The 11,569-nt window shown below is 42.0% G+C and overlaps 1 protein-coding gene across 2 annotated transcripts; it reads right to left on the bottom strand.

Annotated features, from left to right (window-relative positions):
* Positions 1-1,664: 1,664 nt before the first annotated feature.
* Positions 1,665-10,839, bottom strand: EIF1B (eukaryotic translation initiation factor 1B). Of its 2 annotated transcripts, XR_012994696.1 has the most exons (5): positions 10,601-10,839; positions 8,100-8,263; positions 7,292-7,393; positions 6,505-6,700; positions 1,665-5,042 (listed from the first exon to the last, which is right to left on the bottom strand). XR_012994696.1 is itself a non-coding variant. In XM_076330999.1 (4 exons), the coding sequence occupies exons 1-4, from the start codon at positions 10,629-10,631 to the stop codon at positions 6,656-6,658; spliced, it is 342 nt and encodes a 113-aa protein (XP_076187114.1). In that variant the 5' UTR covers positions 10,632-10,839; the 3' UTR covers positions 1,665-6,655. The 2 variants fall into 2 exon arrangements, 1 of the variants encoding a protein (XP_076187114.1); XM_076330999.1 differs by having other exon boundaries at positions 1,665-6,700.
* Positions 10,840-11,569: the final 730 nt, after the last annotated feature.

Raw genomic sequence — 11,569 nt, 5'->3', positions numbered from 1 at the left:
AGGGTGCTTTTGCTTTTCTGTATAAAACTGTGTCCTCAGATGCTCATTTGTCATCTTCCGAATGTTGGCCTTGATGACTTCTACAACTTTACAGGTTTGTTTGCGTTTTTTTTCCCTGTAGATCTCCACAGCAATTGGCAGTTTTCCCTGTTCAGAGATAGGGTACTGCCCTGAAGCTGCCAGGACAGACAAAAAGTAATTGAAGGACTGTAGGGACAGACCCACAGTAGGTGTCCACTTCTGTGCGGCCAGATCACATCCCATGACCAGAGTGTCTCTGGTACTTCAAATTTATTGTCAGAGACCCAGCTGTGTTACCAGTCTGAACTGCTATGAGAACCAGTTAGGACCTGGAAATCGCGCAGCTGCTCCTGTGCAGTGCAAGGCACAAGGCAGCAGGTGCTGCCGCGCTCAGACTGGCTTCAGGTGGAGGCAACCTGAAGGGCTCTGCATTGCTCTACTTGGAAGCAAGATACAGACACCTCCTTCCCTCTCGTCCTCTGCAGAAACCCTTTTATCTTCCACAGCATTACTGAAGGATGATCCAGTTTCAGCGTGACTTAAGCCAGCACTGGAATTTACTTTTACTACCAGGAGAAATGAAACAATTTGATGACCCCAAGAGATGTCCCTCCCCTCAGTGCCCTTTAAAAACAGCTCAGCATGCAAGGCAAGCGGGGCAGTGATGGGTGGGGACTCCAGGCCCAGCTACTTTCAAGCAGAGTGCTGTTCACAGTATTTTTTATGAAGTAAAACCAGTACTGGACAATCAGAAAGTTTCTCCATGCCACTGCAACATCTTACCTAAAGGAAAGGTAGGTAAGGAAGGAAAATACTCTTCTTTCAATATTGCCTATAAGGACCGTTTTCATACTGAATTCTCAGTCATATAAATTATCTTGAGTAACGCATGGATTAATTTACAGGTTACTATTTACTAAAGGGACCCAGACAGTGGTTTTGTTCTGTATTTTCCAAGTCCTAATCCAGATCTGGGCTTTGAGTTACAGGTGTAACTCAAAGATACTGACAAGGATTGTACAGATACTGACAAGTATCAGTTTGCAGGGCCATCTTTTCCACCAGCATTACCAAGTACAGATGTGTTGATACCAGCGATGTCTGTTCTGGCATTTATTGAGGTGTAGCCCATCATTCATCAGGAGGTACCCCCATCACATGAGTATCTAACTTTCTCTGTTGGAGAGTAGCTAAAGGCTGCTTCCCCTACAACAGGGGCTGCCCTTCAGTAGATTTTTTTCAGCAGGACTCTTGGGAACAGACCGTTTTTAGCCTTTCTACTGCAGAACTGTTCTCTGATTACACATCGGTGCATTCATGTCATTTGCTGGGTCTACCTAAAAGAGCAACCTTCTAGTTCACGTGGGGGACAGGCTACTGAAACACCTGCAGTGCCACCTCTTCCACAGGGTTAGCTGTCCCGTCATGATACCCAAGGCTTGTTCGTCTGTACTGTAGGAACAGCGCTGTTTCCTTCTCCATTAGTGAGAGGGACCACAAACACAGCTGACAACTGAATCCTGTCTTTGAGGAGCACGACCATTCTACTTGCAACCATGACTGCAGAATTCAGCTACTCATAACTTGGAGAACTGAGCCTGGATCATGGGGGTTTTTTGCTGCATTATCATAGCAAAGATGGCTTAAAATGGAAAAAAAACTTTATTATATACGCAAGTACTTTTAATCAGACCCCAAATTAATTTCAGAAATGTGCTGTCACATTCCACAGATTCAAGACATTCTAAAATACCGGAGACCAAACTTGAGCACACGTTACTGGCTTCATCTTAAAACACTGTGTATTTTGCTTATTCAAGAAATTAGATGATCCTCTTCTACCCAAAATTTTAGACCTCAAGCCAATATCATCACCTTGTTTTAGAGCTATGATATCCCAGTACAGGTCACAATATTTTTAAGTTGGTTAGTACAGATCATGGTAGAAATTTAAAAAGAGGAAATATAACATTTCTTGAAGAAATCAAAGCTGATTACAAGAGGATCACATACATCACTATTAAATTACACTACTTCTATCTTCCACCAAAAAACCAATCCTCCTTGATAATAGCAAAGTCCATTTGTTTTAGAAAAGCATACATAAAATAACATTGGTACATTTTATTTCAAAAGACTTTGTTGTCTCAACTCTCTAGCAATACTTCAATACAGGTTAAGACTTGTTCATAGAGATCAATCACAGGCACGTAGCAAACATTAGAAAGGCATGCCAAGTACAAATCCTCTTTTGAGATTTTTTTTTTTTAATGTAAACTGGAAACAGTAGGCATGAAGCATCTGTACAGCAGACATAAAACAACTATGTCATTTTTCCTTATTCATCTCAAGAGCTTTTGATCTTGCAACTGGAAAGTAACCTTCACGTTGCTGTGCATGGGAGACATGTTCCTAACTAAACCGAGTATAGATGTATGGAGAGTTTTAGGAGGAAGGCAGATTCTTAATACTTAAATACACATGACCCTCTAAGACCACTTCCATTTCGCTAGTGGCAGTAGCACACTAATTAGAGGAACACTCAGTGACACTAATCAACACTGAACACAACGAAAGTGACAGTAACCCCTACTGTGTCCCAAAGTAATCTATAAAAAGGCCTCCCGCATTCTTTAACTGGCTAAATACCAATCTTGTACATACTTTCACATAGTAAGAGGAACTACTGAGCCACTTTAAATAAGGATGTAACACATGGATCCTGTACACTAGAACCTTCCGGAAGGATTAAGGAAAAGATAATTGCTGACTGGAACTCAAGGTACATCTGTCCGTATGCATCTTTAGGGCAACTGCACACCGATTATAAGCAGGACGGCAGAATAGGACAAAATGCAGACCTCTGCTTAATTATTAATTTTTCAAATATTTAAAACTTAAGCTTCAACAACTCTTCACAATTTCAAGTTCTATAATGGCTTTAGATATATTTAGAACATTAAATGCCAAGCTCTCAAGGAACTTTAATTAGGATTTTTAAAGATACAGAAACAGAAAAAACAATGTTATAGAGGTCTTGCAGTCCAGGTGAATCTCAGTTAATGAAAACAGACTTAATATATAAACTTATTTCCTAAGGCATTTTTTTTGTGGGGTTCCCTCCTCCCTCTCCAGAAAAGTTCTCCAGAACAAAATGCTTTTCATTTAGGCTGTGCAAGAATGTAGTGCAGGAAGTAAGGTTTAAGCAAAGCCACTGAACCAATGAACAGTACGCACACACAATCTAGGCACTATTCTTTTCAAAGGTTCTTTCACTTGAGAATATTATTGCTCATCTGCCCACAGTTGTGCTCTTCACACTCATCTCTGAAACACACGGTCAGATTTAGCAGACCACAGGTGAAGGTCAAGGGTCTAATAATTCACACAACAAGAGGAAGTAGGCAGCTTACAGACTTAAATTACTAAAGGTCAAGGGTCTGATAATTCACACAACAAGAGGAAGTAAGCAGCTTACAGACTTAAATTACTAAATCTCATCTTCTACAAATAAGGACTGCTACCACCATTTGGGAAGCAATGGTTTCATTGTTCATAGCTGCATTAAATAGATGTAGGTTCTGAACAGACAATTCAATGAGTTTATTTATGCAACACCTTACTCCGGTGTATCAGCTAAAAGAATCAGCTACAACAGCCTAATATAACTATGCACAGCAGCTCCTACATCAAATTGCAGCTTGTGGTTAAGCCCAGATATCACCAAGAAGGCAATCTTGATTTGGAGATCTGAAAGACACAGACTTCACAATATTCCAACAAAAAGAAGCCACCACTCTTTACAGTCTGAGCTTGCCCAGTCTCAAGTCCTACTAGCGCGTTTTAAAAGTGTTTTCTATTATTAGCTCCCTTTTACTGCCTCGACAATTATGGGCCACACCCTTTACCATTTTTTAACCTATTTTGGAATAGTTAGAAGGACTGAAACCTTCACTGTGAAAACAGGTTTTCATGGCAGTAATTTGAACAGTTCTTTTCCAAAGTCTTTCATGTTTTTCAGCATTCTTGAAACATGGATATATATTCCAAATAGGCTCAGCTTTGACAAAGAAGTTTCAGCGTAAGGTGATAAAACATGAAATTGTTGAAGCCTTTCCTCTAGAACATGCAAAGAGGCTTGGGCTTCTAACAAGGCTAGTTACAATCTTATTGAGACACTGTTCTAGTTTAAAACACTTCAAGGACAAAAATTTCTGCTTTGCTTCTAGAAAGATTAAATTGTTTGTTGCCACAACAAATCTCATCTACTTAAACTTCAAATGTGTTACTTCTTATTCCCTCTCCTTTTAATTTTGCCCTTCAAAGGTCAAAACACAAGCAGCGCCACTAGAGCATAAAAACCAAGCCACCTATCAACTGCAAGGTTCCTCCTATCAGAAAGGACTTTTAAATGAGGAGAAAGAAAACAAAGGTTTTTCTTATTTATTCCAAGCAGAATGACTATGGAGAAATGACTCAAGCTTAGGTAGTAAAAGTTAATCAAATGCCATGTGAAACAAAGACTGACTCAGTAACACATGAGACTTGCTAATCATTTGTTAATCTCCATCTCAAAAACCCACTAGAAGTACTCACGTAATACCAGTGAAATAGGAGAAGATACTGCTTGGTTTTCCTCTTGGGCAGGAGAACAAGCCTTAAATGAGAACGTCAGTTTTTCTGGCATTCGATAAAATGAAAATCACTAAGTGCTACGTACCCCCAAAGGATTAATTACTTTAGCATCTATGAATCAGGACTAGGTAAACTTGCAGTACAGTGATTTTATTCTGCTAATGTGCAAGACTTGCGTAAGACTTATTCTTTGGATTTTCATTCTGCATGCTGGTATTTCATGTTTTGCAGCAGGCTTTCCCTCCTCCTCCTCCTCCTCAACACATTATACCTTAACAGTATACAATCTTCTGGAACATCCTTTTTCCGGAACAGTTAAGATCTGTAACACCAGGCAGAATTTGTGGAGAATTGACTGGACACTGGATTCTTACAGGCGGAATTGTCTAGACCAGACAGAGAAAGAAATTGTCATATGAATGCTCTATAATGCTCCTGTAATTGTTGTTAGTGCCATAAAGGTTCATATCTGAATTCAGAAATCTTAAAGAAAAAGGTTCAAGTGAGTTAAAGTCGAGCATTTCTGTTTAGAAAGGCAAGTCTGAACAGGAAACAAAGTATAGGCGCAGGTGATACAAAGTAATAAAGTTTTGCCATTCTTGATGTTTACATAGGTAGTCATCAGTTCTTTTTTCTCTGAATATGTTATTAATGTCTTAGCAGTAAAGAAATGTCTCTTTCTTCCTTTTCAGAGAATACATGACGAAGTTTTTTTAACTTTTCCCACTATTCTTATGGTTTCCCAGCTCAGCATGTTTTGAATTGTTTCAGAGAAAACGTCCATGTCTATCTCACAAGGAAGATAAGATCTGTATGTTTCACCAAATGAAGTAATTTCATTCTGTAAAGAGACACGTCTTAAAAGCAGAATACCAAATGCCTACAGCTAACTAAAACCAGATTAAAAGCATGGTGGAACAAACCTATTATAACTTCAGATCACAGCGAATGAATTGCTTGCTAGAAAAGTAGACTAAATCAGCTTTCTGTGGTAACACCCAAACCCCATTACAAAACCCTCCATATTAACCATTAGTCACAGCAAAACTTTTCACACCAGGAGAAAAAAAAAAAAGGTTAGTGTAGAGCTTGTTCCCTTCCTTACTTCCACAGCTAACACTACCAGCTAATTAAAGCACTATGCTTGCCAACATTAAATGCACAGTCATGGCAAAAGCTAACTCACTGTCTTTCCCCTTCACTCAGTGACAGAAGAGATACGAAATCCCATGCACTTCCTTCAAATGTTTTGGGAGTGCTATGCAAGACCTAGATGTTTAACATGTTCTCAGTAATAGCTGCCTTAAGGAGTACAGCTTATTTTAGTCATACTATGCTTAACACTAATATTTCATAGTCACTGCAGTAAATTTTAGAGAAGGTCCAGTTACTTACTCAGCAAACAATTTAGGTTTTATCATGCTGCTACTAAGATACACCTACACAAAAGACTTCAAAGCTCTAGTCTTACAGCTACAGGATAAGATCACATCAAGCTAATCTACTGATTAATTAGCTAATACTTCATTATGTAGATTTTCCAATTTATTCAATGAGCAGTGAGCTACACTTGCCACAAAACATTTTAGCCATTCTTTAGTAAGGCTGCTGTGCTAGTTTAGAACTTAAGCTAAAGCATTTCAGATATCCCAGAAAATATATGAATAAACTTTTATTTCTAAGCAACAACACACACTATTTTCATACAACCCACACATTTAAGTCAGGTGGAGAGTAGTAAATTGAACAATCATTGCTAAAACATTTCCATTGGAAATGTGTTAAAGTTCACAAGTGTCTTCATTACCACCTTACTGAAGTTTTCTTATGTGTTTCTAGTCTACACACCACATGTTTCACGCAGTCATGCAAATCTGAATCAAATGTTAAATGTTCAGGTAACAGGGAAGTCCATTCACTGCAAAGATTCATTTTTCACAGAAGAGCCAGGCTAGGTAAGACCAAATACTGCAGGGTTCTTCATAAGAATACAGGTATTTTAGAAACCATGAACTTTCAGTTGTTCTTCCTTGACAATGCCAATCTAAAGGAGAAAAGCAACATATTTCAGTAAAGCTCACATGCTTAGAATATTACAGTGATATCAAGTTACCACAATCTTATACTTTGATTAAAGAAACGTCAATACAGTATATACTCAATAAAGCAGTTTTCTAGTTTCCAGAATGTTTCTGGGCCAAGAAGAAGAATTGACTACACAAAACCCAAAATCTTATCAGACATCTGACTTGTTCTGTAGTCCTAGCACTTATTCTATGACAGCGTAACATCTCTATATCATGATTTGCATCAGTAAGCTAGTGGTGAAAGACACTTTCCTCTATAGTGTTTTCAGTCTCAGAATTATGGTTTGCATCAAACACTTGATTTTACAAATGAAGAACTCAAGCTGCACTGCCAGAGAACAAGTGGTATGTTGTAGCAAGGTAAATGCATTCTACAGTGCTTTCATTCTTAGGGGAGTTTTACTCTCATTCTGCAAGTGTCATTTTACTTTTTGACTCAAAATACAAAGGAACTATAGAGGACATCTTTAGCTGGTTAATTAACATCAGTGCCACCTGTCACTCTATTGCTTCCAGAGAGGTTTATATATTTATCTGCAGTCCCTCACCTCCAAGAGGAACTGGCAAATGTTCTTCCTCTGGTCACCTTGAAGCTGGATAACTTCACCGTATTCAGGATGTTCAATCACAGTACCATTACAAGCAAATTTCTAGAGAGAAACATTCATATTGTAAGGCATCTGATGTACGTCATGATTTTGCTTACTAAGTCTTTTCAGCAGAATTTTGTCACAGAAGCTGCTTACTAAATTCTGATGCCAAGCAAGGCAAAGGCTAGATCTATTTTACACTGGTTTTGAGAGCAAATGGAATATATCTGCTGATGCATACAGACACAAACTAAGCTGCTGATGGTAAATTCAGGCAAAGACAGGATTAGCTACCGTGCAGAAGGAACTGGCCAACACTCATTACAAGAATGGAAAACAGTCATAAGATACAGTCTTTCAACTCCACACTATTTTAAAATAAATATTTTCATCCTGGCAAAACTCCAGATCTCTATTTCAACAGCAACCCAGCTACGACAGAAGCAGGAATGCAAAAACAGTTCTACTTTAAACTGATTTTATTCTTCACATCAACAAAGCCAGATATCTGTGAAATTTTAATGAAACATTCAGAATATATTTTATTTACTTCTTTATAGGAAAGAAACGTTTAACTTTTTAGCAAAAATCAGTGTCACTAGACACTGATAGAGTTTTGAGAAAGACAGGGAAAGGGATCAACCTGAATACGAAACTGATGTGCACTGGAATGAATGAAATAAAACAAATATTGTTACTTAGTATTAAAAGCTATCATACTCCTTTATATAATGTCTTTATTATTAAATCAAATCTGCAACTTCACCTTTTTGAAAGCTTTCACAAGTTTCTTTTTGTCATAATCATCTGCAATTCCCTGAACAGTTGTTAGTGTCTTTCTTCCGTTTCGTTGCTGGATCCTTATATGAATGTAATCCTCAGTCCCCGCCGGGAGTAAGTCGTCACCCTTTGTTGCATCAGCAAAGGGGTCTGCAGGAGGAAAAAAGATTTATGTAATTCCCACAAAGGAAAACACCCCAGCTCAAAAACTAACAGGTAAGTTTCTCACTTCACAAAAAGCTTTATTTAGGGGATAATCTTGCTGTTTTCTCAGCAAGAGAGAAAAATCAAGAGTACTTTTTTCTACAGCTGTATTGTCTCACTAGCCTACTAATTCAGCGTAGCACTCTCAACTATCACACATCCAGTTTCTTCAGTGCCTTCCCGGATATAAACAATTTTCAGCTACAGTATCAATTTACTTCACTATTTCTTGCAAACTGTAAATCCTGAAGCTCTGAACCTGAAAACAGGGTTCCGAGAGAACATCAAATGCACCTAAGTTTTAGACAGCCACATGCATTTTAAGTGAGATATGGAAGTCGTATCTTTTACCAGATCAACTGATAAGTACAGAAAAATCAAAAAGCTGTTGTACACACACTCCTTTACAAGTCCAGACAGAAGTCTTATACCATGACAACTACCACACTACCAGCATTCTAAGGCATGGATCTAATTCTTGGCTACTAATGTAAACAAAACACAGCAACAGACACTAACAGATGTCAGAGGCTGTCCATAAACCAGGACGCCTCTGCCAGTCAGTAGTTTTAGGCAAGAATTGTAACAAAATTCATTTAGGTTTTGACTATAGAAAGGTCAGTTCTCAAATTCTTCCAAGCTTAAATTTACCTAGCACAGGTGAAACAAGAAGGCATTTAGGAAGAAGGTGTTTTCTGGGTTATGCTCCTTATTCTCTATTCTCCACAAAAACACATTTAACACTCACTCTATCAAGAAATTGGATAGCTCTGCAAGTTTCCTAATCAGTAGCTCCAAATAAATCTTGAAGCATGAAGTACTTTAAGTATTTTTTTTAAACAAATCACAAGTAATTTTTGGATACTAATCAGAATCATACTGAAGAGTCTGATCTTCAGAAAGTGTAGGTTCAACAGCCACGCAAGAAACAATTTCCCAAACTTCCATCCAAAACACTGATCAAGTTTTGCCATCCATCGAAACAAATGCCCCAAAAGAGTAAAACTTCAGCAGAAATAGGAACAGAAGTAGTTCAGCTGCAGACAGACTGACCTTTATAGAAACAAGAATGACAATAGCATTAAAGGCACTGAAAGCATCACGAGGATGCAAGCACCACAGGAAAGAAGTACAGCACTGGGAAGCTTGACTGGCTTAATTTCTATTAAGGCATTTGTTAAAACATGCTGAATTTCACTGTGCCCCACACCTTGCGGGGCAAACACTAACAGAAAACTTCAGTCAAAGAAAAGGTGAAAGAAAAAGGGGACTCGGGCATGAAGATCACTTGGCAGAGTTTAGGATTCTAGGTTGAAAATTAAGCCAGCGCTGTAGGTGTTAACATCAGATTACTTCAAACAAATCCTTTGGGCAGCACCTTCCTAAGCAGAGGATCAGCTCCCAAATCATGATTAACATAACCTTCTCATATAGCTTATATGTGCAGAAGATTAGAGACAAAACTGAGACTAAAAGCCTGACAACATTATCGTATAAAGTGTTGACTTGCTCACTTCTGTTGCCTATAGATAAGGAAGGTGGAGAACCATGGCCCAGCACAGTAAACTTCCCTGCTAATACAAGAGGAATGACCTACCATCTGTATAGCTCAATCTGTAGAAACAATACCCTTTGCAGGGCATGTATCAGGTTTTAGGACTTTGGTAAGGATAAGACACAGTAAATCACCGAGCAATTGTAACCGAGGAGATGATTCCCTTCCTTAGGAGAGGATATGAACCCTAGACTCCCTCTGCCCACAAAGATTACAACTTTGGGACTGCAGAGTTGACAGAAAAGCCCAGTTTGGGGTGCTACCAGACATTCAGGCAAACAGCGCAGTATGAGGTGTCAGAGCACAGTACATGGCAGCACCTCCTACGGGAGCGGAAAGGGAGGAAACAGAGAGGGAGATGAGTCTCGTAGCCGGTGTCTCTCCGCTGCACACACAGCGCACGTCCCGAGGCCAGCGCCACGGGAGGACAAGGACGAGCGGTCAGAGCTGTCTTTAGAGAGTAACGCGGGCAGCGCCGGGGATGGCAACACCCGCTCAGCAACGGCTTCAATGTCACCGCGGGGTGGTGGGGGCACAGACGCACCGGGCGCTCTCGGGAAAACAGGGGCAGGACGATGCCGGGGGACGGGGGCGGCAGCACGGAGAGCGGGCCGAGGACGGGACGGCGGGGGCAGCCGCAGCCCCGGGCTGAGTTTGCCGAAGGGGTGACTGTGGGGCGCCCTGCGGCACAAGGGGGTGGCGGGGTGCCGGCCGGAGGCTGCTCTTACCGAAGGATTGGAGGTTCTGGATAGATGACATGCGACTCTGCGGCGAGAGGCTGGAGCAGCGGGGAAAAGGCCGCGGCTGGGTCCGCTCGGGTCACGTCTCCGGCTCCGCAGTGCCAGCGGGGGCGGGAGCGGGGAGGGAAGGGAGCGGGGAGGGAGGGGAGGAAGCGAGGGGAGGGATAACAAAAGCAGAGGGAGGGGGGCGAATCTGAGAGGGAGAGAATAGGGAGAGAGAGAGAAAGGAGTAAAAGGAGGAGAAAGCGCAAGAGGAAATAAAAAGGGGTGGGAGCCCCCCGCCCCTCACCCACGGCACCCCCCCCCCCGGCACGCCGCCCCACACTACCGCTAACGGGCAGCGGCCGCCGTTTTTCCTCATAAAATGGCCGTTCGCCCCGGCCGCGCCAGGCACGTGATGGCCGCCCCCGTGCTGCCTCACGGGAAGGAGAGTCCCCCCGCGCCCCGCGGCCATAGAGCGCGGAGCGTCGCTCCGGGCCGAAGGACTACAGCGCCCAGAGTGCACCGCGCCGCGCCCGGTGGCGGCAGCGTCGAGGCAACGGGGGGAGCAGGTGGCGGGGCGTGGGCGCTGCTTCGGGGCCAGGCCGTGCGTTCGCGCATCCCTGCCTTCCCCGAGGGGGCGACAGGCAGCTGGAAATCACCAGCTCGGGAGCCCAGTTGCCCACAGGAGGGATCCCAAAAGCAGTGCTGGCAGGTCGTTGAAGCCCCTTCTTCTCCAGGCTGCCCGCCTGGCGTGGTTGCCTGCCCAGACCTGGGTGGGGTGGCACCCCGCGCGCATGCCTTTGGTTTGGGTGGTGCCGTTTCCTGGTATCCCTGCGTGTTCCCAAGCTAATTGGAATTCCAAGCTAACTCCCCAGAAACTGGGAGAGTGCTTCCCCCTTCCCCTTCCCCACCTTTGGAAAGGTGGGGAAGACTTTTTTTGGAAAAAAACCCTCCCTCAGGCCTACCTCGCTGGAC

The sequence above is a fragment of the Aptenodytes patagonicus genome, chromosome 2 (assembly GCF_965638725.1).
Source record: "Aptenodytes patagonicus chromosome 2, bAptPat1.pri.cur, whole genome shotgun sequence".
NCBI lineage: Eukaryota > Metazoa > Chordata > Aves > Sphenisciformes > Spheniscidae > Aptenodytes > Aptenodytes patagonicus.
The sequence above is the reverse complement of the archived record's forward strand: the minus strand, read 5'-3'. Positions and strand labels throughout refer to the sequence as shown.

What these genes read in the sequence shown, in the direction of transcription:
- EIF1B (XM_076330999.1), bottom strand. Translation starts at nt 10,631, where the DNA reads ATGTCATCTATCCAGAACCTCCAATCCTTCG. An exon ending in TTGTGAAAGCTTTCAAAAAG is followed by an intron (nt 7,394 to 8,099) that starts GTGAAGTTGCAG and finishes GTTTCTCTCTAG; the next exon opens with AAATTTGCTTGTAATGGTAC. An exon ending in TTTGCCAGTTCCTCTTGGAG is followed by an intron (nt 6,701 to 7,291) that starts GTGAGGGACTGC and finishes TTTCTCCTTTAG; the next exon opens with ATTGGCATTGTCAAGGAAGA.